Here is a 23,511-nt window from a genome sequence, read left to right as displayed (position 1 = left end):
ATTCATAATCTTTCCCGCTCACTTCCACATGAATGCCCCGGTCAGCTCCCATGGCAAGAGCAGTACGAATGGTTTCCTGTACCAAGGAGACATAATTACTTTTCAATATGCTTATGCTAATTTCTTCCAGATGACTTAACATTTGCTTGTTATTACTATCCAAGCTTAAAAGTCTAATTATGTTGCCAGTTTCAAGTAACCCCTGTCTAAACACATTTGATCAAAAACACAAAGATTTAGCAATTAGATTCAGCAAGCTCAAAAAATAGTATTAGTGAGAACCATGCAAAAATCCCACCCTTTATGGAATTATGACAAAATGACTGTCATTATTGAAAGAAAGCCATAAGAATCTCTGCTTTTAATTCATCACAAGTCATGTATGGGGACTAGATAATATGTGGAACAAGGTCCTCTGGTGAGATGAAATGAAATTAAACCTTTTTACCTGCATACAAAATTCTATGTGTGGAAGACATATAGCAATGCACACACCATGTTAATTGAGAAGCATTGTGATGGCAGCACCATCCTGTGAAAATGCCTTTTTTCAGACATTAATTGAAACTGGTAAGAGTTGATGGAAAGATGATGCCATCCTACACATAAAGCCAGAGTTTAAAAAAAAAGGTGTTCATTAAAGCACATTCATGTGTTAAAATGGCCCAGTCAAAGTTCAGATCTTAATCAGACTGAGAACCTGTGGCAAAGAAAACCTATTATTAGAAGCTCTTCCTTTAATCTGACTGAGCCAGAAACATTTTCTAAAAATGAATGGGGGAAAAAATTTCATTTTCTAGACTAACCCTAAAACACATGTGCCTTTCATGGCAGCAAAATGTGGTTCTACAAAGTTTTTACTAAGGGAACTTAATAGGCATTTTAAAATTTTTTATTTGCTAAACACTTTCAAAGCTGTGCATCATTTCCCTTTGATTTCCCAAATGTGCACAACTTTCTGTTGGTCTATCACTTTAAATCCTAAAATACAGAGAAGTAGTGGGGGTTGTAATGTGGTGAAATGTGAAAAGTTAGACATCTTCACCATTTCACATTCGATAATGGCAGTTCTTTTCCAGACAAGGCCTAAACTTGGAAAAATGGCACAGTTATTGAACAAAAAAAGAATTTTAGCAAAATGTAAGTAAATAAACCCCCATCAAATTCATTGATTGTTTAGAAAAGCAATGGCAAAATCTAACCACATCTCTCCGACCTGTGATTGCTGTGGCCCACAGCTGACAGCCACAACCTCCTTAACAAGCTTCTTCTCCTTCAGTTTGACGGCTTCCTCCACAGCGATCTCACAGAAGGGATTCATTGAGTGTTTCACGCCATCCGTCACGACACCAGTGTTGTCTGGCTTTACACGAATCTGAAGAGAAAGATAACAGGAGAGAGATGTTGAATAGCTCCAACACTGTAGGAGTAAGCCACCAAATCTGATTGAGAAAGCACAAATTTTATTTTCTCAGACAAAACAAAGGAAAAAAAAAATAAAAAAATCACATTTGCAACTTCGGTGATATAGTTTAATCAAGTGTTGCTACAACAATTCAATATCACTACGAATAGTTTCGCCTTCTCTACTATTAAAGTGAACATTTACTTATTTTAGATGAATGTTGCAGAGAAAAAAATTTACATGTTGAGATGTGGAGCACTTCCATATTTTAAGATCTCAGAGTAGGGCTGCTGATCCTTCATATCAAGAAGAGCCTGTTAAGGTGGCTCAGACATCTGGTTAGGATGCCTCCCAGGTAAGGTGTTCAGGCGCGTTCCACCAAGACGAAACCCAGAAGAAGACCCAGGACATGCTTGACGCATAATAGTTCTTGGTTGGCCTGAGAACACCTTTAGATTCCCCCCACAGGAGCTGGGCTAAGTGGCTGGGGAGAGGGAAATCTGAGTTTCTTTGTTTGGGCTGCTGTGTCTGCAAAGATAATGGATGGATGGGTGGTCTTGCAGAAATGTATGCTCTATGCAAGGATACAATAACTTTGCTCTGATAAATAATAAACTATCCATCTATCTATAAACACAGTACAAAGTGCAGTTGATTTTTTACAGTTCACATTTGTATGAAGACCAAAACTTTTGGTGTTGCTGAGATCAGTAATTCATGTTCACATGTGAAGTTCTGTCCCATCAAACAGGACTGGAAACAGACTGACCTGAAACAGGAAAAAATATTTCAAAGAAAACAAAACTGCAGACAGTTTTCTGCCCGTTTGTCAATTTACAGCATGAATGACATTTTCATTATATGATCAAAGATCAATATACCATGACTTTAAGTGATGTAATCTGGCAGTTCAATGTATTACTTTGTAAAGCACAAAGTTAAACTAAAGTATATTTTCTAAACTGCTTCTGTTGTGTGATCTTCTGCACAGATCCAGTACTGAGGCAGCTACAACTACACAGCAGAAATCCTGCTGGGGGTAGATGGAACAGGAGAGTTCTTGCTGTTGCATAGACTTCATGCTTTTTGGTTCTCCTGTGCTCCAACTCCCAGAGAATAACAAATGAAAAAAATACTGATGTTTTAATAGAATTTTAATAGAATAATAATACTCAGGAATTGCTTCCTGGGAACACAAACAATGCAGTCAGGTACAGATTACACAACTGTAACACGACAGGGAGCATGGCTGCGTCTATAATCAATGTAAACTATTCTCCAGTCTTGAAATTTGAGCATATAACCTTTGCAGCAGGTCATAGTAAACACATTTAGAAAAATGTATAAATATTGGTAGGCTAACATTAGCTATCAGAGTCAATGACTAAATCACTTAAAAATATTGTTAAAAGGGAAATTATATCAGCTGGAAAAGTAAAAGACTGTTTACCTTAACTGCATAGTCAATGACACGCTTTACTCCAACAAGAACACGGCCCGACATTGTGCAAAAAACAATTAACAATCAGAGACTGCCACCGTCACAGAGTCACCGCTGTACACCTTCACTCAAGGAGGACAAACCGGAATTATTTCACGGTGAAACCACCGTACATCAAAACCGTCTACCATTTCAGCCAATCATAGGCAAAGCTCTGTCAACTTTCTGAGTGCTGATTGGCTAAGAAACGGTTAGTAGTGTTACTGGAGTCATCGGGTTAGTGTTACGATTTCAATGTTCGGCTGGTAAAAAACAGTTATTTTACTTTGGGTGGTGGATAATCCCAATTTAAATTTGCTCAGAAATGGAAAAAAATAATACTCAAAGTTCCCCACCTTTTAAAACTATGGAAACTATTTCAAGCAGAACGTTTTATTGCGGTGCTCATATATCAAAGGTCGCATAGAAAATCAACAGAAGAAAGGTTCCGGTTTATGTGGGGCAAAGTTCACGGTTTAGAGTGGCGTTTGACTTTACAGTATTGCAAGCTAAATAGACACAGTTCGGACTTAATTACTTATTGATTAATAGCTGTGTCTGAGTCAGACATGTACATGTCTTTTAATTTTGAAATGTGTGCTGAGTGCTTCATTCTAAATTTTCAAGAAGGAAACGAGTCGGAAAAAGTGTACAAAATCAAAACTATTTTAATATAGCGCCAATCTAAAACAGAATAGTTTATATCGTTTTACAAATTAGTTTGATTCTTATTTTGTCGTATAGAATCAATAAAATACACACTTTGTGAATATAATTTAGAACAAATTTGACAATAGCAGATTTCTAAACAACAGAGTTGAGTAAAGCCCAGCAGACGTATTTCTAAGTGTACCTAAAGACAGAGGATTTTATTTCATAAAATGGTATTCATCTAGCATTTATATTTTAAGTTACTTTTAAATTTCTAAAATTAAAATTCTAAATTATTTTATTGATCCAAAGGGGAAATTGAGTGTTGTTGTAACTGTCCTTTAATTGGAGAGCGTATGAAATCTCCGATTAAGACAGAAAAATAGGTAAAACTGGCTTTAATTGTAAGAAATTAGAACTGATGAAAAATATTGGATTTATAAAATATACGTATTAACTATGATGCACTGTTTTAATAACAAAAGAGGATTTTTTTTTATTTAATTCCTAATAGTTTTATATTTTTATCAATACATGCTAACGTCTGAAAAATACCAATATATGAAAACAAAAGCAGCGCTTAAAAAGCCTTGATTTAGAGAGCCGCTTATATCCGCCCGGCGGAGTCACCGGGCGGATATGAGCGCCCGGTGACTCCGGGATCTCACCCACAGCAGCAGCGGCCTCCATTTTAACTCCGACACCGAGTTGTACCTCACGTGTCCTGGGCTGTCTCTCTCACATGACCCAGTGTTTGTTCCCGTGATCAGCACTCCCATCTCCGTCTGTGACACCGAATATCACTTTTTATTTTCACCCTGATGGATATGCTCGAACAGAGTCTGGACACTGCAAGGTAAGCGGGACACTCAAAATGGCTAACAGAGACAGGCTAGCAACTACATGCTATTAGACACAGCTAGTTTAGGACGCTTAGCAAGGCCTGACCCTAAAAAGCTGCTGTTAAAAACAGTTTAATGTGAGAACTGCTCTTAAGTTAGCAACTAAGGCGGAGGACCGTCTAAGCAGATTATTTGACATGTGGTACTCAAAGATACAAGTGGTGTAATGCAAGAAAGCATAATAATTAGGCAAAAACATTTCAGGAGCAAAGACAGCCTAAGCTAACTAAAACACTGAATATTGTTCTCAGCCGTTAGGGAAACCGAAACCACAGCAAGGTTCGATTTTTCTATAAAATTACATTGTTGGTTTGCGGGACTCTTGCAAGGGTTTGGATTAGGAGAAGTTGAGGCTGATATGCTATGTTTATATGACCGTTGAAACATTTTAACTACTTTGTAGTTTCTGAAAACTGAGTTGTTTGCATTCGATTTGCAGCCAAGAAAAGCAAGAAGAAGAGGTTGTCCAGGCATCTGAGGGTGAGCTTTTGTTTGGCTTTTAGTGGCAGTGATGTGTCAAATATCAAAACAATTTTAAAAATAAAAAATATATATTTTAGACCAAACTATTGCTTATGAATTCGAAACGCGTTGATATATTTTTTCTCACGGTAAACAAACTAAGGTCATTACTTAAAGCTATTTTTATTTGTGAAATACTTTGCTTTTTATTAGCTCCACATTCCGAAGTTTACAGAAATTTCCTTATTACTATATTTGATGGAAATGCTTTGAAAACTGCAGGACTTGGATCAAATATTTTATCTTTACACAGGCAACTCCAAATAATTTGCTGGAATTTTGGCTCATTCCTCCAAACAGAACTAGTGTAACTTGGGGAAGTTTGTAGGCCGTCACTTTTTTCACCTTTGCCCACTAATTTTCTATAAAACTGAGATCAGGAGTTTCTGATAACCACTCCGAAACATTGACTTTATTGTTCTTCAGCATGTTTGTAATTACAATGTACTATGCTTAGGGTCACTGTCCATTTGGAAAACCATTTGTTTTACCAAGCTTTACCTTTCTGGCTGTTCTCTAAATGTTTTGCTGGAATATTTTCACATAATATTCTTTCTTCATGATGCCATCTGTTTTGTGAAGTGTTCTCGTCCTTCTCCCTGCTAAGCACTCACAACATGCTGCTGTCATTCCTGTACTTCACTGCTGTTATGGTGTTCTCAGGCTTGGCGTTCATCTCTAAATGGACTTTGAGCCCAGTTTGTTTCACTAGACTTGTTTGACTCTGAAAAATGACACTCCCTTTCAGGGCTTTACTCGTTCATGCCAAAGCACATTGATCTCTGGAATACAGAACACATATTCCTGAACAGTATGCTGGATATTCTAATACTGTTTATAGTTGTTTGGATGAATGTGGCACATTGAGGAATCTGAAAATTGTACCCAAAGATGACCCAGACTTGTGGAGGCCCACAGTTTCTTTTTTTGCAGATTTATTTTGGGGGTTTTTTCCCCTACACTGTCACACACGGAAGGATGTTTTTGAGGCGTTGCCTTAAAGTACATTCAGTGAGGATGAATATACTTTACTGATAGGTTAATTCTCTAATTAACAGAAACTTACAAAGCTATACCATCATCATCTTGGCTTTCCTAAATTGATAAAAGTGTTATTGTAAATTTTTAAATTTAAAGAAAATTAAAAAATATATATATTGTTAAAAATATATGTCCATAATTTTTCAGGTATTCATTAAATAGATGTCATTTTGATATTCCTTGCTGGGCTAGGATTACCAAATAATCTAAAAAATAAAGTTTAGATTATTTTTCAGAGAGTGAAAAACTACATGGTTATCTGTCTTCTTTAATATCTGGTTTCAACTGTATATCTCTTTGCTTTATGTAAAAAACAGAACTTTTTCTACAGCTTCACTAATCTCTTGGTAGTTCTATTTGCACTTCTTATAATAACCACTGGCTGTTTTGTGTTTTCTTTTTTCACCGTAAGACGCAACAGGAGAAGAGCAGACGGCTGTCACAATAGCCAGTGTTCAGCAGGCTGCAGCATTTGGAGACCACAACATCCAATATCAGTTTCGCACGGAGGGGGGTCAGGTAGGTACCTTGTGGATCAATCAGTGACACTGAGGTGACTTTTGCCTTTCAATGGCAGTTTCAAAAAGTCTTAAAGTGCTCTTGATGGCAAACACGCCTTGGTATTATGAGCAGAAAAAGCCTCTGTTCCAGAGAGAGACACAATTTGACTCTCTAGTAATTTCACGTCTGTCTCTGGTGCCTAGTAGTTTGCAGCATATTGATGAAGGTGGCAGAAAGGACTTGATCAGAAGCATTGTGTTCTATACAAAGTGCAATTTGAACATATTCAAAACTGGGAAGAAAATGTTCACATTACCACCCCGAGGTGTTTTATTGGGATTTCATGTGATGGACAAATATAAAGTGGTAAAAATTGTAAAGATGCATGGTTGATTGCAAGCGTGGAGTGAGTTGACATTTGGAACTGTCTTTAACAGTTGCATAGTCTATAATTGACTCCTGTTTTATGTCATTTAATGTCAGCCTCAGAGATTTGCAAAAGAGCATTAGTGGACAAACTGCATCATGTAGGCCAGCTGTCTGCAAATCCTTTCCTCAAGGGCCAGTATCCTGGCACCTTAATCAAATGACATCCTTTGTATGCAGTCAGGTTCTCCAGAGTCCTGCTAATGACCTGATTATTTGAGAAGAGACTCATCTAAAAGTTGCGGGACACCGGTTCTTGAGGACTGGAGTTACAGATTCCTGATGCTGTCCTAGACTTGGTTTTCCATGTAATCTTGCTAGTTGGGTAAGGAGAGTGTTATTCTGAGAAAAAGGTCAGAGTTCCGCAGATCCGGTGGGCAAGTTTTGCTGAAGAGCAACAAGAAGAAAGCCATTATTGAAAGAGAGCCATTAAAAGTTGTGTTTGCAGTTTGTCAGTTAAAGGGTAACAGGAAACACATGGATGAAGGTGCTAAGGTCAGATGAAGCCAAATTTTGACCTACATACAAAACGCTATGTGTGGCAAAACTAAAACTGCATGTTGACTCAAACACACCCTTCTCACCTCGAAACATCCTGGTGGCAACATTGTGCTTCGGGGATTTTTTCTATTTTCAGAATCAGAGTTGATGGGAAGTTAGATGGAGCTAAACACATACATTGTATTCCTAGAAGAAAAAATATTGAATCAAAAGTTTTCAACATATTGGCTAGTCTAAGTATCCTACAGTTTCTTAAATGGAATGGTTTATTGATGTGTTACAATGAGCTAGTTAAAGTCGAGACTTAAATTTATTAGAGAATCTGCAATAAAACTTGGAGAAGCATTTTAAGAACACCAAACCCATCAGGAAAGAGAAATATTTTAAAAACACAACGGTTGAGAAGTTCAGATTCTAGATAAATTCCTGTTGGTGGATAAAATCTTTCTTTCACCTCCACATGACTACAGAGCTTGAGAAAACATGAATTGACAGAATACAAATGTATTTATTTCACATCTGTTTACCATGAAATCAATCTTCACTGATTGAGCTTTGACCAATGGCTACATTAAAGTTAGAACTTTGAAACGCCAAACCATGAGAAGTTTCTGAGGATTCTCGTGACCTGGAACTCTAAATCATCCTTTAGTATAAAAATAGAACAAAAGACCCGGTTAAGCTAAAGAATCGTTACACAAGCTTAAAAAATGAACCAGTTGGGGCATGCTGTGGTGGCACAGGGGGTTAGCACGCTCCACGTTTGGAAGCCTTAGTCCTCGACGCGGCCGTCGCGGGTTCGACTCCCGGTCCCGATGACCTTTGCCGCATGTCTTCCCCCCTCTCATCGCCTTCCTTCCTGTCTACCTACTGTCACAAAAAAACGAGCCACTAGCGCCGCAAAAACTCTTTGGAGAGAAAAAAAAAGGAACCTGGCACTGTATATTTAAAGGTTATTCAAGCGTAATTTCACTCCTAGAGATGTCATTTTGGTTGCAGTATCCACTGCGCCAAGAAATTTCAGGACGGTTGGAAATATGAAAATCTGTCACGACAAGCTGGTCAGATCAGCGGGTATCTGCTGTGCATGTCCCATATTTCTGAGTCCGGTGGGTTGTACACTAATTTGCATGAAACGAAGATAAATGTGTTTTTCTTTCTCTAGCTTCCAGAAAGCCAATGTGACTATTATACTTTTTTTTTTCTCCTATCCACTTAGCTGCATCTCTTTACTCGTCATTGATGGATCTGGAAATGGTGAATATTTTTGGAAAAACGTACCATAACATTGAAGAGGGCTTTTTCATATTTCTGGTGATATGTATGTTTTTTTTTGTTTTTTTTTTTGCACTGGAGGGAGTTAAGTCAGTGATCCATGTGGCTCATTTGGCGTAAACAGGTCCAGCATGAGCAGTCATGTGATTCCAGTCTGATCTGGGATTGGCATGGGGGAAATGTCACATGTCAGTCAGCAGGGCAGTCACATGATGGAAGAATACAAATAGCGATTCTTGAGACAAACTGGCTCATTTTCTTCACAGCTTCCTTTTAGAAATTAAATCAGGCACATTCTGAGGCGTAAGCATATTGTGTGGGATGATGAGATTTGTGCATTGCTGAGGTTTGAGCAGCGATTTCAGATACTGGCTTTGGCTAACCTACAGAAACGGAAATGATAAACAAAGCAGCGAGCCAGGTGAGGTTTCTGTCTGTGTTCAGAACACCTAAAATGCAAAGAAATATGATAAATGTCTGTTCTAATTGCTCAACTTTACTAATTTGTGTTTCTGTATCAAAGGTGACGTATCGTGTTGTCCAGGTGACCGACCAACACATTGATGGAAGAGAGGATGCAGGAGGAGCAGTGAGCGTCGTTTCAACAGCTGCTTTTGCTGGGGCTCCTCAGGCTGTGGCTCAGGTAACACAACCATTATTTTTTTCCTGAACAGAACAAATTGGTACTATGTAGGGCCTTAAAAGAAAAGCTGTATCCTTTGTCTTCATTATAGAAAATGTTCTGTTTTAGCATTTCATTAAGAGACTAAAACTAATGTAAAACTATCCTTCCTCTTCATTTCATCTATGTATACACTGTCAGTGTGTTGTTGGAGTCTCTGATCTATTGGAATCAGGGAAATAAGAAAATAAATCTTGACAAAAGGTTGGTGAAATAAATCTCCAAGACTGGCTCTTAATCAGAGGAACTGTGAGGTGGAAGTATTAATATTTAGACTGGACAGTTTTCAACATGTTTTTCCTTCTACTGAAATGTTCACATCCTGTTTGTGTCATGTATTCAGAGACAGTGACAAATATTCAGAATGATCATAAAATTAAAAACAAGTGATTGAGAATCCATCAGTCCATCATCATAGGGTTGCTAGGGTAACAGGTCCAGGAAGAAAACAAAGATGCCCCTTTTCATAGCCTCACTTTTGTTTATGTTGGAAATCACAAGGTTTTCCCAGGCTACAAGGGATATGTTGTCCTTCCAGCAAGTTGTGGGTCTCCTCTGGTCTGCTCTGTGAGATGTTAATGGAAAGTGAAACTTGTATTTTTATTTTATTTATTTGTGTTTTTTAAGAAATGGTACACCTTAGATGACTGTCTCAAAAAGGGCCTTTTTATATCTACATTTTTTTCCAGGTTTACTGCTGACTTTATTATATTTAAAGATAGAAAATAATGCATTGAATTTCCTTAATCTAAATTATCACTGTAGACTATCAAACTCACCTGAAACCAGTTCCCTTAATAAAGCAGATTTTATCCAAGTCGCTCACAGCAGTTCCTGCTTTGCTTTTGTTCAGAAATTTCCACCTGTGGGCATTACAGTACAGGGACTGTCTGCTACTGAGCTGCATGTAGAGTAGCAGAACAAGGGGGTTTCCAATCCCTCCTCAATTAACCCGATGAACTTTGCTTATCCACCGCTGGTGGGCTTTATACACTACAACAGGGCTTGTTTTGCCAAATAATTATTGTTTCGAGCAAACTACAGACAGGGGCAACTTGACAAAATAGGAAGCAACGTCATCTTTAATTTTAGGGACTAATTAATGTGTTAATTTATCTTATGTTGGAATTATAAACTACTGTCTCCTCAACAAACATGCAAGATATTTTTTTGTATTTTATTCCTTTGTTTAAAGAAACATGTGAAATAGGTCGACTTTAAAGAAAATCTGAAATCTGTATCAAGTAATTCTCCAAATTAAAATCTCTATAGGTGTAAGTCATGCAAGTATAATCAGAGCAATAATTCAAATCCAATAGTCATTGTAAACTCTTTTTTTTTTCAGTGCTGCAACTAAAGATTATTTTAGTAACCTATTATTCTGATGATTAACCTGATAAAAAAAAATTGGCAGTGTAGGGTTGACTTATGATAGTTGGACAAAAAGAGCTTAAATGAGATTTATTTAGTCAGAATCTGAACCAGGTAAAGCTAAAACTATGCCACTTAAGTTCTGAGTGGAAAATATTTACAGAATTTTTTTTTTCTATCTGAAATGTAAAAAAGTTTGTTTTGTGTGCAGTTTTGACTTAACTACTGCTCTGGGTGTGTTGTTTTAGCAATTGGCCCTCTTATTGAATCTGTATACTCTTTTTAATAACTAATCAATCACTAAATTAGTTAGTTATTTAATAATAAAATTACAGAAATTACTTCACGACAATTAATCCAATTAATTGCTTCAACCGCAATCGTTTCTTCTATTTGTTCTTATATTCAAGAGATTAATGAGGCATTTTTCACTTGTTATTTGACAGAAGTCTATGTTAGAAATTTTGATGTGACTGACATCTTATTCTGATTCTAACAGTCACTGAGGCTTTCCCAACCAGAATATACCTAACTTGATCTCAGTTGCAGTACCCCAGCAGCTCCTCTGACCTTGTTGTTATCACCACTAACGAGATCTGTGCTGCTTCCTTTCTGCTCTTTATCCCTGCCGTCACACTGCTCTGTGTCTTCCTTGGGGGCCCGCAGGAGGGACACTGGTATTGAGTCTGACAGAGAACGAGGTGTGTGTTTACCTGCTGTGACTGCTCCATTGCCACTCGCTCATGCCTTTCCCTCTGTTCCTCTCTTTTCTGTCACAGGCTGTGATCCAAAACCCTTTCAGTAATGGAGGAAGCCCAGCAGGAGAGGCAGTGGGAGGGGAGACCCGCTTCGCTTACTTCCCCGCAACCGCTGTGAGCGACGGGACCGTGTCAGTGCAGGCCGCTGCAGACCCAACCCTCACACAGGCAGGGGGTGAGTCACTTCTCACTCTCAGTCTGCAGTGGGCCCAAGCACATCGGAGTTATACGGATAATTAAGTCATTATTTTTACAAAAGCCGCTTGTTATGAGTACCTTAAAGCCAGAATAACAGCCTGTCTCTTAGTAGATCTAAATAAGCCATTATCTGTAAAGCTCTGGCTTATTTAAAATACAGAAGGACGCTGTAGATGCAAATTCTACTGTCACATTTGTTGCTGCATGTTGTGGTTATAGCTTTATTTTCAGTTAAGGTGAGAGTCGAAGATGATTTATCCATTATTCAGTAAGTGTTTGAAAAGCATGTTTTGGTCAGGCTCAGGCGTCCTGCCACGGCTCCTCCAGCTTTAATGTGAGCCCATGTGTCTCTAGGAGGCGCATAATTTTAGAATCAGATAATTTCATAAATGGCAAATAAAGCAATATACAAACCACAACTGGTGTCCTCAGATGTGCAAGTCTCGATTTGCAATTTAGTCACCGCTTGTTTGTCACATGCTACCATACGGCCTCATCCACACAGTCACATGTTGTTGTCCTGGTGTATTACCTCGTTGTGTGGTTTTAATGTGCTTCTGCTGATGATTCTTATGGGGAAATCTGTTGATATGGGTTCCTGTTCTTTGCTTTGAAGCTGTTCAGAACATTAGTAGCTGGGCGACCAAACATTCAGCTCCATTATGTGCAACAAATCTATTTATTGTGTGCAAATCGGCCAGGTTTAGATCCTGTGGGCTGTTATTGAGGAATGACTGACTGCTATATACATGGTTTGTATGTACATACATACATACAAACCACAACTGGTGTCCTCAGTATAGTGGATGACCATATATATATATATATATATATATATATATATATATATATATATATATATATATATATATATATATATATATATATTACCTTTTATGGTGATTGTAACTCTTCGTTTTATTCTGAAAATTCTTATTTGTTTATAATGCATTGGACTGTGGATTGTTTTATTCTAAAAACACTCAAACTGGGATCTAAAAAGATTTGTGCCTAATAAATCCAGGCATTCTGCCCAGTTTTAGTTTGTGCAACTAATTTAAATTGTTTATTTCATCCGTAAATAGATGGTGAGAAATATATGCTTTTGTTAAGTTGAGAGGAATTTTAAATGAAAATGTTTTTGCTCACTACAACAGGGCTTTTTGCCACCACAGTGCTGTAGGGTTAACTAAATTAAATTATAATTTTGATAAAGATTTAAATATTTTATATTGATTTTTAATGCAGTAATGCTAACTAATAGTGCCTTGGTTTGAATTTCCAACTATGTAAATATTGAAAAAATTGACTTTCTAACAGGTTGCATCATATTGAGTCATAAAACATATTTGATTCATTTTATCCATAAGCAGTTGATAATGTATTATGTCAAAGTCATGCAGCACATCCATAAACTGATATTTTTTTACATTTTTTATCATAAGACTGTGTATTGCATCATTCGACAGAGTCAGAACAAGTCAAGTCGAGGTTCCTCTGCTGTTTATTACACAAGAGGTTCAGCTTTATAGCTGGAGTGAGAATAAGAAGAATTTGAAGAGGGTTTGTGAAAAAAAAAACAATCCACTGTTGGCTTATGTTTAGAATTTTTTTTTTATTAAGCTTGGCGTATTATCAGGGGTTTAACATAAAAGGAATACTTTTGAAAAAACTGAATTTTTGTTTTGTTTTTTCAGAGTAGAAACCATGTTGATCAACAAATAGGTTTTAAAATGTCTGTGTAAAATAATCCTGATTAATCCATAAATAATACATTTTCTGTCTGCCTAATTTTATCATGGTCCAAATGGCAAAAAGAAAATAAACATTCAAAGTTCTCTCTTTTCATGTTTTAATCATTAGAGTAAAGCCTTTATAAATCTCAGATTGTTTCTAAAAAATGTAAGAATTGTTTTGATCTAAATATTTTAGATCTTCAACTGTGGCCCAGATTCTTTAAAGACTGAAACAGCCCTTTTAGTTTTGTGCCTTTAAGATGTAAAATGTAAAGTCATGTCAAGTTCACGATCGTTATTCGGATTTAGTGGATGACCATATTTTCTTACAGCCTTTAAGATTCTATCTCTTGTACATCACTCTGTTTTTCTTCCTTGAGTACTAAAACGGTGCCACACACAGCCAGTGTGTGTGGGTGTTGTCAGTCATCCTGAGGAACAGTCTTTATTAGTAAACTTTGTCCACACACAACTACTGCCGTTCTTGCTTCAAATCATTCACACTCAAATATAGCAGGTTGTCAAACTGAAAGCACCACCTTCATATCCAGCATTTCTCATATCAGCTTAAATTTGCTTCACTAGATCAGGTAACAAGCTGTTGGCAACTAGAAAGTGCTTTGTCACACAGGCTTCATTTGGATTAGAAAATGCAATCCTTTAATGTCGTGAGATTTGGTGCCACAAGTCTAAATTTACATGAAAGACTAGGGTTTGTTCTTCTTGTTTTTAACAGAAAATGCCCTGTTTCAAGAAATTCTAGTGTATTTTGACTTGAAGCTGATTACTCACTTAAAAAAAAATCCTCGTATAATTCCTGCAGGTCAGTTTTATGTGATGATGACGCCCCCTGATGTCATTCAGACAGGCACACCACGAACCATCGCCCCACGCACGCAGCCTTACCCTGCGTAAGTATCTCCTCTCATTCAGTAATATCACATCAGAACTTTTTCTTCCTTTAAAGAAATGCCCTGATCAAAGTAGTCTTCAATTTGACTTCAACCATTTGAGTTTGGCATTATTTTGACTGTTTTCCTTAAACCCTACGGCGTATTTGCAGGCCTTGATTCAGGCTTCTTTGTAAATCAACAGCTTCTATCAATCAGTCTAAGATGCATATCATCAAAGGATGTAATCACATCAAATAAACAAAGAGGTCTAAATCAAGTAATCCAAATTCTAATCCAAGAGGGGGCTGTAGAGGTAGAGTTAAAATTTCTCAGCATCAAAGATGTAATGGATAGTAGAGAGGTATTTATTCATATGAGTGTATCAAGAAGTTTAAATCTTAATTCATCGCTTTTATTATGACTTCTGTTACTACATTTTTGCTAAACGCCATGATTTAGTCTGAGTTCCTCATCTGCTTTTCTCAGTTTTGGCCCATACTGCTTGTCTGTCTCTGAAAGTAATGCTCTTTACAATAATCAGTCATCTAACGAGATTTATCTCAGAAGATCTTCCACTGTTAGACACACGCTGGTATTTGTAGTCACTAGGATTATAAGCAGGGTCACTCAAACAGCGTCTGTCGTGTTAATTAAATGACACCAGGCTGCTTCTGGTTTAATTTAGATGCTTACTTAAAAGACGAGGCTTCACTTCCTGCCAAAAACACATTGGCACTGGTTAATAAGTGCTGAGAATTGAAAGATTATTGAATCTCAAGTAGCTTGATTTTTCTGTTTGGTAAAAGCCAACTCAGTCATTAGCTTTCTTGGTCACAAACTGAACACATGACTCTTTATCAAACTGGGTTTGCTTTGAGCTAAATAAATATTCTTGTTATGTTCTAGCTGACTTTAACCTTTCAACATTTAAAATTTGTGTTAGTCCTTTTGAAGATCGGAAGCAAAGGAGTTTCATGCAGGATTTCTTTTGCCAATATTTGCAGTTGGCTAGTACAATATTCATACCCTTTGAGCTGTTTCACATGCAGTCACACTACAAACATCAACTTCAGTACATTTTATTGGGATTTTATATGAGTCAAACACAAAATAACACACAATTAAGTAGAAGTAAATAGATGCAGACTTATTTTTTTCTCGTTTAAACCCCTGGAGTCACTACAACCACCTTTGCAATTACAAGTCTTTTTGGTTATGTCTCTACAAGCTTTGCACATATTTAGGTTTTAGATCTGAACTTTGACTGGGCCATTCTTAAACATAAGTGTTTAAGAATGGCCCATTATTCAAACCATTATACCATTGGTGGCATGTTTTGAGCTTTTGACCAACTAGAAGAAGCTTCCACTGCACCCTAGTCTTTTGCATAATGTAAGGGGTCGCCTCCCCAAACATTGTCCTGTGTTTAGCTTCGACCATCTTTCCTTTTTATTTTTTTTAATTAATTAGATGAAATTAGATCAGTTTAAAAACCATGTGTTCTTTCCCTACCCATGTAGTACTTTATCTTGGTCCTGTCGCACAAAATTCATACACGGAGGCCTCCAATCCAGCTCAAAGGGTATGAATACTTGCATTTTCCTGTCAAAAGTATCTTGTCAGTATGTGTGTAATGGAATAAAAATAAATATTTATGTTTCAGTCATTTCAAACAGCTCTAGATGTTTTGAAGATGTAATTTCTTTTGATGGGCATCTTTAAAGGCTGAGCAGTTTTTTACCCTGACTGCTCTGCTTTATGTTGCTGCGTCAACACGCTGCTTTATTGCCAAGATTAAAGAACAAACCATGCGGGGGTTTATGTAAATAAACTGTAGAATATTTTATTTCCCTCTTTAGATTCCTGTTTGTAACATGTATGTTCCTATTTATTCCCTCCTAAGTAATAACTGTAAGTCATTTAAAGTGTAACAGATATATTTGTGCTAACTAACCAACAGTATGATTGACATGTGAACAAAGTGAATGAAAACCTCCCACCCTATTTGCCGTTCGCAGAGATGAAAACGAGCTGCTGCAACATGAAGGTTTAAACTGGTGAGGACAGTTTCCACATTTCTCCCGCACTCCTTTTTTTTTTTTCTTCTTCTTTTTAAACAGCAAATGAACTAATCAAATAAGATCACAAGGAAATAAGCAGCTCAAAGTCTCTCAGTCTCTGCCCTCCTCCCCCACCCTCTCATCCATAAGTCCGTGGTGATTCTCCGAGCTCTTGATGTACGAGACACAGATAATTTGTTCGATGCCGACCCTGATTCATTGTTGCTAGTTGTGCTTGTGGCAAATAAATTTTTCCATTAGGACCTAGAAACTGGGTCATTGTTTTTCATCTGGAAACAAATGCTCCATCCACACTATTTTAGTGTCGTTTCTAAGTGCTCCTTTCATTTAACCTAGTTTTTGAAGTTGATGGGAGAAATACATGGAGAGTACAGTGTTTCTTTCTTAAACACTGTTGGAAAAAGTGTATTTCATTGACCCAGCTGTATTAGTTTCATAAATTATGTTTGGTAAAATATATTTTTTGGGATTTCTGCAATTCTTCACATATTACTGACCACTGGTGACCGCCAAGGGCTTAAAGCTGATCCCTTAAATCATCCATTGCAATCATTAGAAGTCCAAGCTGCTGTCCGTAGGGTCTCATTTTATGACTTATTGTCTTACTGTCAAGGCCGTTGCTTGGTTAAGAAAGGACCAGTGGTGCAGGAGAATTAAAAATGAATATCTTTGACCAATGTGCACAGCTGTACAAACTTGTATTTACTAATAATCTGGATAAACTGATTCAGCACTGAGGCTGTGTTTCTTCTTATTGTCTTTATTTGTGTAGAAACAATACATCAGGGATATTAAGATGATGGCTCTATTGTGTAGGAAAAAATGGGGAAATCGTTATTCCTCTGGGCCTGCACACTTAGTTATTCACACAGTTATCCCCCCATTGTTTTAAATGAACCATTGAGTTAAATCCAGTTTTCAGCAAAATCCTATTAATATAGAACAGAAGCCATTTTGTTGGCATCCCTGAAAATAATTCATCTTTAAATTCAGAAGTCAAAACTCGCAATGGAAATTTTAAGAAAATTTCCTCCTAACTTGAATACTTTTATTAAATGAAGGAAATTTTGACCACGTCACTGCTGGGACAATTATTGATAACTGGTAATTATAACTGAAGCTTTTGTGTTAAGAATTTAAACAAACTACCGGTACTAATTTGTAATTCACAACTTTCTGTTTCTCTGGGGTATAAATATAATGCGACACAGAGGCTCATTTCTTTTAGCCTCTGGGGAAGACCCATATTTATTTCACCGTCACACACAATAAGCAGGATGCTAAAGATGTACAAAAAAGTCATAAATTGCAATCAAGGGGGCATTTGGGGTCAATAACTCTAAGCAGTTGTTTGGAGGCATTCTAGAAAAAGGCATTTCTGACCTGTCATCATAAATATAAAAAATATTTAAATATAAACAAAGTTTGCTAAACATTACCGGGGTGTGCTTTGGTCAGTTTGATCTGTTTGAAAGCAAAATCTCCATATGGAATTGGTGTAAATTAAAACGTCACTGAAAAAGCCCTTTAGCCCCACTGTTAAGTATGTTTGAGGATACGTAACGCTCTCTCAAATCTTTAACAGAATAGTGATCATAAACGTATAAGCAACGACACAGAAAAATTTTACCATACGCAAAGCCAACCTTCACCTGCGGCCACCATCAAGTCAAATGAAAAGACACTATAAATAACACATATGGTAACGTCTGTTTTTGGCCCTCTTATACTGTAAAGGCAAATTGGAAAGCTTTGGAAGTGATGTCTCTGTGAGTTCGTTAAGCAGAGTCCCGAGGCAGGATACAGAGACACGAGGCCGTTATGTTGGTCTCCAAACACCCAAACTTCAGCAGAAAGCAGCTCTCTTAGTCATTTTAAGCACTAATAGATCAGTGTCCTCCCTTTGGGCCTCACCTGGGAACAGAACAGGCAGCAGAAGTTTGGCGCAGTCTCAGTTTTCCAGTTAAGTGGTTCGAGGCTACGGGCGGGTGCGTCACAGCTGCACACATAGCCTCACATGGCCGTGCATCCCGAAGTTTTTCAACCACAAGCAACTTCAGAGGCCTTGTTAAAAATAACTCCTATATTAGTTTTGAATTGCAAGATAACATTGAAGAATGCTGCATATAATAGGGTAAGGCATAGCTGGATTTGGGGGATAGGATTGGATTTCTACCTGATTGTGTGGTGCTCGGAGATGAGGGATGCGCCAGCATTTGAAAAGTGTTTTTATTTTCATTTTATGTGCAGGAAAATGGACGGACCCCGAACGCCACGAGATGAAAGAAGACGAGCACAACATAATGAAGGTGGGTAATTAGCGATGATTTTGGCTCTTGATTTCATCTGATGGTCCAGCACAATGCAGCTGGGGGTATTGAAGGGCCTAATGGAGCATTTTCTGTTGGAAAAAACTTTACCAAAGCCTGTTATAATACGTTAGTACAAGAGCAGATGTACTTATTTTTTAAATGGCCACTAGAGGGCAATGCTGAGCTGCTGAACTTGGACAGTTTGCTTGAAATCTAAAAGATCCAAGAAAAAAGAAAAATCTGGTTCCTCAGGCAAAAATTACCTTCAGTAGAAAATAAATGTAGAGCTTATGCTGTTTTAAATTTTCTGCTGTGTTCTCCCTGTTCCCTTTAATTAGTCGAAAGACGACGACGAGACAAAATCAATAACTGGATCGTCACGCTTTCCAAGATGATACCTGACTGCACTATGGACAGCACCAAGACTGGAGCGGTAAGCTGTTTCGCTCTTAACATTTTTTTTTTGTTGTTGCACATCCATTTTAAATTTCTGCCTTTCAGCCATGTGACTGCAGTTGTGTCCCCCTCAGAGCAAAGGAGGCATCCTCTCAAAAGCTTGTGACTACATCCGTGACCTGCGGCAAAGCAACCAGCGACTGCAGGAGAGTCTGAAGGAAGTGGAGAGGATACAAGTGGACAATGAGTTGTGCAGGCAGCAGGTACTGATATCAAGTCTGCGAACCGTGGCATCAAGTGAAGTCTCAATGAGCTCAAGAATACATAAAAAAGACCTATGAATGATAATTCAAAACCTTCTTTTGAGGTGGTGGGGTGTAGCAGATAAATAAATTTGTGCACAAACAGTCAGCGGCGGCGGGCTGCATATGTGGCTGTGAAGATTGCCGCTGCTCTGAATAGATTGGTTTGGTGCTACATTCAGCAGGAAAGTATCAGAAGCATGAAATCCAGCCCAGCCCCATGTGAATCTTCATTTCTCCTAAACAAACCCCCTGGGATTCCAGGCTGTGTAGCTAATCATCACGGGCTGACAAAGAGGATCAAAGAGTTTGAACTCTTATAATGAGAAGTGTTACCTGACATCAGTGTTTTCAGAGGCAGTGGGGATGATATACTCAGGGGCTGTGTGAGAACTAAGTTCATCTTAATGCATTGAAAGTATTCTGAAATTCTGGAGCTCTTTTTTTTTTTTGCCACCTGTCTCCCCTTGAATCTGAGGCCTGCAGGTACTCGGCAATATATTTTATTCCAGTGCTCAAAGCCTCATATCCTCTGCTCAGTCATGTGCTGAGGAACCTGCGGAGTCAGAATGGTGGGTTTTGGACAGGGGGTGTCTTTGAAAAGGTCTGAATGAATTTTCCCTAATTATTGCTGAAATATACTGGAAAACTGTTTAAAAACTGTATTTGTATCATTTATATCTAAATGTAAAAATATTAACTGGTTCGTTTTAATTTTTAGCCTGTCTTGTTAAGAGCCATATGGAAGGGTCAAAGAGGCACTTGTGGCTCCGCAGCCGTTGGATGAACAGCCCTGCTCTTGATAATGCTCCATAGATTCTCTATTGGGTTTTGGTCAGTTCAAGTTCACTGACCAATTAGGCACAGTGACATCATAGTCATTAAACCTGATGTTGGTACTTTTGACAGTCTGTTCAGATGTCAAATCCTGTTGGAAAATGAATCCAGCATCTCCATAAAGCTTTCTAGCAGCATAAATGAAGTGCTCTAAATGTCCGGTTAATATTTGGACTTGATAGAACTGGACCAACACCAGCAGATGATATGGATTTCCTTATTCATCGCTGACTGTAGAAACTTCACATTGCAAAATTTATACCTCTACACTCTCTTACCGGGCTGTGGGACTTCGATTCCCAGATGAAATAGTAAAAAAATATTTTCAACTGAATTTTTAAAATGATACCCACAGGCTTTGTTCTCCTTATTCCTGCAGCACCACTTTGATTAGAAGTGCAACTAGCGATTATTTTAGTTGTCAAATATTCTATCGATTTTTCTGACGAGAAGAAAAATAGAGGCTTTGCACATTATGATTAGAAATGCATTAAAGGATATGAGCAAGCAAATAATTAAATTCCCTTTGTAAATAAGAAAATAAACATTAACAATTAATCTCTTAATTAATTAGTTAATGATTATTTCAGTAATGGAATTATGGTTTATTTATTTTAGCCACACTTCTGGTAAATTCCATGATAGAGGTGTAGCTATTCACAAGCTTGTAGTCTTTAAGCATTTCAGGCATAAATCATGCTTTATGATGTTCAATCAAACTCTTGATAGCTGTTATCTCCTTTATTTCACATTTTCTTTCTTTTTTTTGTACAACAGATTTGTGTTTTTCTCAACTTCCATTGATATTTTGGAGCACAGTGACTGTGCTGATTTTCCCCTATGGTTTCATAGCCCATAATGTAATATTTATGTAATTTTATGTGTTTAATTTAATATTCTTGGTTTCAGAGAAACTGAATTTAAAGTTGAGTCACTGAAATAAACACTTAAGATTTTCCACTGAGTGTAATGGATCTGTTTCCTGTAGAATTTCAGTTTGATCAAATTCCTGAAGTACAACAACTTTTTGTTGTTTTGTTGAAAATCTAAATTCTTCTGTTTTGAAGATTGAGGAGCTGAAAAACGAGAACGCGTTGCTCCGGGCGCAGCTCCAGCAGCACGGCATCGAGACGGTCGGAGAGACGCCGCCGCAATAACTGAGACGAACGCAACGGGGAGGAGCACCGACCACTTAAACGTGTCACTGATGCTGTAAGTGAGGAGAGAAAAAGCAGACGAGATGATTGGAAAAAGACTTGTTGGGGAATCACTTTGTCTTTAGTGATTCCCTCCTTCTCCAGCTTCCGGGTCACGAACCCTTCACCAGCCATTTGTGGCTGCACTTGACTGTTCCAGTCCTATCGAGATAACCACCCGTTGCAGCTCAGTAGAAGTGTACTCCAAGAAAACCTGTCCTCTCACCTCCGTCGGAGTGCTGTACCAGCACTAGCTATGAAACAGAACCTCTGCTGAACTTATCCTGTGATTAGTATTTATGTAGCCTCACTAACGGACTATGGGTTTTGTTGTCTAAGTTTGTTTCTTGTGAGTTCCCGTTTCTCGCCATTCTTAATTTTTTCATAGTTCCTGCTTTTATCCCGTTTGTGGTTTTTAGTTCTGTATTAATAAGTTGTTTTTAGCTCATGTAATTTATTAGTCTGCTTGCTGACAGAAGGCTTGACGGAGACCAGTTACGGTAAAAATCATGCACGATCCCTCCAGAGGAGCGGGCTGAATTTTAAAAGCTATATAACATCAAAAGTTTGCAAAACAGGTTTCTGAAAGACGAGAATAATGTGACACGCATATTTTACCTACATCCAAAGACAAACAAGGAGCCGTGTGAGCCGATGCCTCTGGGCAGATTTATGTAAAATACGACTTCTCATGTTTTAATACAGATGTTACAGAATGTTAGAGCGGATTATTTCTGGGAGTCAACAATCAATAACTCATTAACTCCATGCTGGCCCTCCGTCATACTTATTACCATGAAGTGTGTGCAATCTTGAAGCTTGATTTGAGGTTAAAAAAAAAAAAGAGTGGGGTATACTTGAAATGTTGGGCATTTGCTTGATTGAAGAAAGTCAAAACAAATCACTTGTAAAGTTCCGTTTGTTTAAATTATATTTAAGTAAAAACATACAAGAGCAGAACAAGCAGACAATTTCCAACTGAGCACTTTGGACTGTTAGCTGGAGAGCAATGCAATACAAGCCTTTGCCAAACCATATTCAGGTACCATGGGTTTATTTTTACTTTTTATTCGCATCTATTAAGCTGCATCTCAAAATGTGCAGGAATCTTTTCCTATTTGCTTTATTGCAGTATGTTTGCACCCATTTTGATGGTGCAACTCTTCAGATGGAGCTCAACATGCAGAGAGGGAAGCACCCTGGAGAGCAGCGCTCAAAGACTCTGCTTGCTACGAAGAAAGCATGCAGAGAAATTGTGTTACACTTTTTTAGCTGAGCACAATTTGTTCTCCAGGAAAAAAGAGAACAATTCAGATGGAAACTCCCATTTTCTGAACTATAAGAAGATCTAACTGGTTCTACCAGTGATTCAAGTCAATATTAATACTGGCAAGTTTGTTTGTTTTATTTTTTTTCTTGTTTTTTTTGTAATGAATATACGTGATGTGTTTTTATTTGAATTTTTTTTTATTGGTTGTGGCGGTAGGAATAAAAATAGGGGAATAAAGCTAAGAGTTGGAGCGGCTCATTAAAGCTCGGTCGCTTCTCCCCTGTATCAACATCTCAGGATTTGGCAAAGCAAAACCAATACTGAAACATTTGGCAAAATCATGCAGGCTACCATATTTGAATATCTGACTCTGTAAGTTAACAGCTTGTGATCTGTCAGTGCTGTTCTGCTACAACTACTATATTCAAATCTAATAGATCTGGTGCAGGTGGTTCATCGAAGAAGCGGGGCTCTCAGCCAAAGTTGAGTGACGTATGTGCAGTAGGAATTTTGAATTCTTTTGTTTTTACACCTCAGTCAGAGGAGAGCGGAGAATGTAAAGAGCTAAATATTTGTTTTAGAAGGTTGATCTCCACAAATGAGAGGTCATTTGTGTGCGATTCCTTTTGATTTTTCTTTGCTGTCCTGTTTGTTTTCTTTGAGATGAAAAAATGAAAGAAAGTAAGCTCCCTTTGTGTAGCAGCCTCACTGTTCTCAGGTTAGAGACATCTTTTCTAAATAAAATGGTGAAAAATAAAACTTTCACTTGCTGATA

General features: G+C 37.7%; 2 protein-coding genes across 4 annotated transcripts in view; one reads left to right on the top strand and one right to left on the bottom strand.

Annotated features, from left to right (window-relative positions):
• Positions 1 to 3,011, bottom strand: part of etfb (electron transfer flavoprotein subunit beta) — a 7,439-nt gene extending 4,428 nt beyond the window's left edge. The window contains exons 1-3 of the mRNA XM_044117091.1: positions 2,856 to 3,011; positions 1,217 to 1,375; positions 1 to 76 (exon numbers count right to left, since the gene is read on the bottom strand). The exon at positions 1 to 76 is cut by the window's left edge and continues 83 nt beyond it. Of these exons, the coding sequence (XP_043973026.1) occupies positions 1 to 76; positions 1,217 to 1,375; positions 2,856 to 2,909 (289 nt within the window). The 5' untranslated portion in view covers positions 2,910 to 3,011. The remainder of the gene's footprint in view (positions 77 to 1,216; positions 1,376 to 2,855) is intronic.
• A 1,139-nt stretch (positions 3,012 to 4,150) lies between these two features.
• Positions 4,151 to 23,511, top strand: LOC122831879 (upstream stimulatory factor 2). 3 transcript variants are annotated; one of them, XM_044118409.1, is made up of 11 exons: positions 4,151 to 4,392; positions 4,878 to 4,918; positions 6,414 to 6,520; positions 9,228 to 9,347; positions 11,537 to 11,690; positions 14,273 to 14,360; positions 16,361 to 16,399; positions 18,674 to 18,732; positions 19,074 to 19,168; positions 19,266 to 19,394; positions 21,338 to 23,511. In XM_044118409.1, the coding sequence occupies exons 1-11, from the start codon at positions 4,358 to 4,360 to the stop codon at positions 21,425 to 21,427; spliced, it is 957 nt and encodes a 318-aa protein (XP_043974344.1). In that variant the 5' UTR covers positions 4,151 to 4,357; the 3' UTR covers positions 21,428 to 23,511. The 3 variants fall into 3 exon arrangements, with proteins under 3 accessions (XP_043974344.1, XP_043974345.1, XP_043974346.1); XM_044118411.1 differs by lacking the exons at positions 4,151 to 4,392; positions 4,878 to 4,918 and adding exons at positions 8,649 to 8,686; positions 9,094 to 9,125; XM_044118410.1 differs by lacking the exon at positions 16,361 to 16,399 and having other exon boundaries at positions 4,161 to 4,392.

The sequence above is a fragment of the Gambusia affinis genome, linkage group LG05, assembly GCF_019740435.1.
Source record: "Gambusia affinis linkage group LG05, SWU_Gaff_1.0, whole genome shotgun sequence".
Classification (NCBI taxonomy): Eukaryota; Metazoa; Chordata; class Actinopteri; order Cyprinodontiformes; family Poeciliidae; genus Gambusia; species Gambusia affinis.
The sequence above is the reverse complement of the archived record's forward strand: the minus strand, read 5'-3'. Positions and strand labels throughout refer to the sequence as shown.

Coding starts and splice junctions, on each gene's coding strand:
- LOC122831879 (XM_044118409.1), top strand. CDS start 4,358: ATGGATATGCTCGAACAGAGTCTGGACACTGCAAG. Junction 18,733..19,073: donor ACGAGCACAACATAATGAAG/GTGGGTAATTAG, acceptor CCCTTTAATTAG/TCGAAAGACGACGACGAGAC. Junction 19,395..21,337: donor ATGAGTTGTGCAGGCAGCAG/GTACTGATATCA, acceptor TCTGTTTTGAAG/ATTGAGGAGCTGAAAAACGA.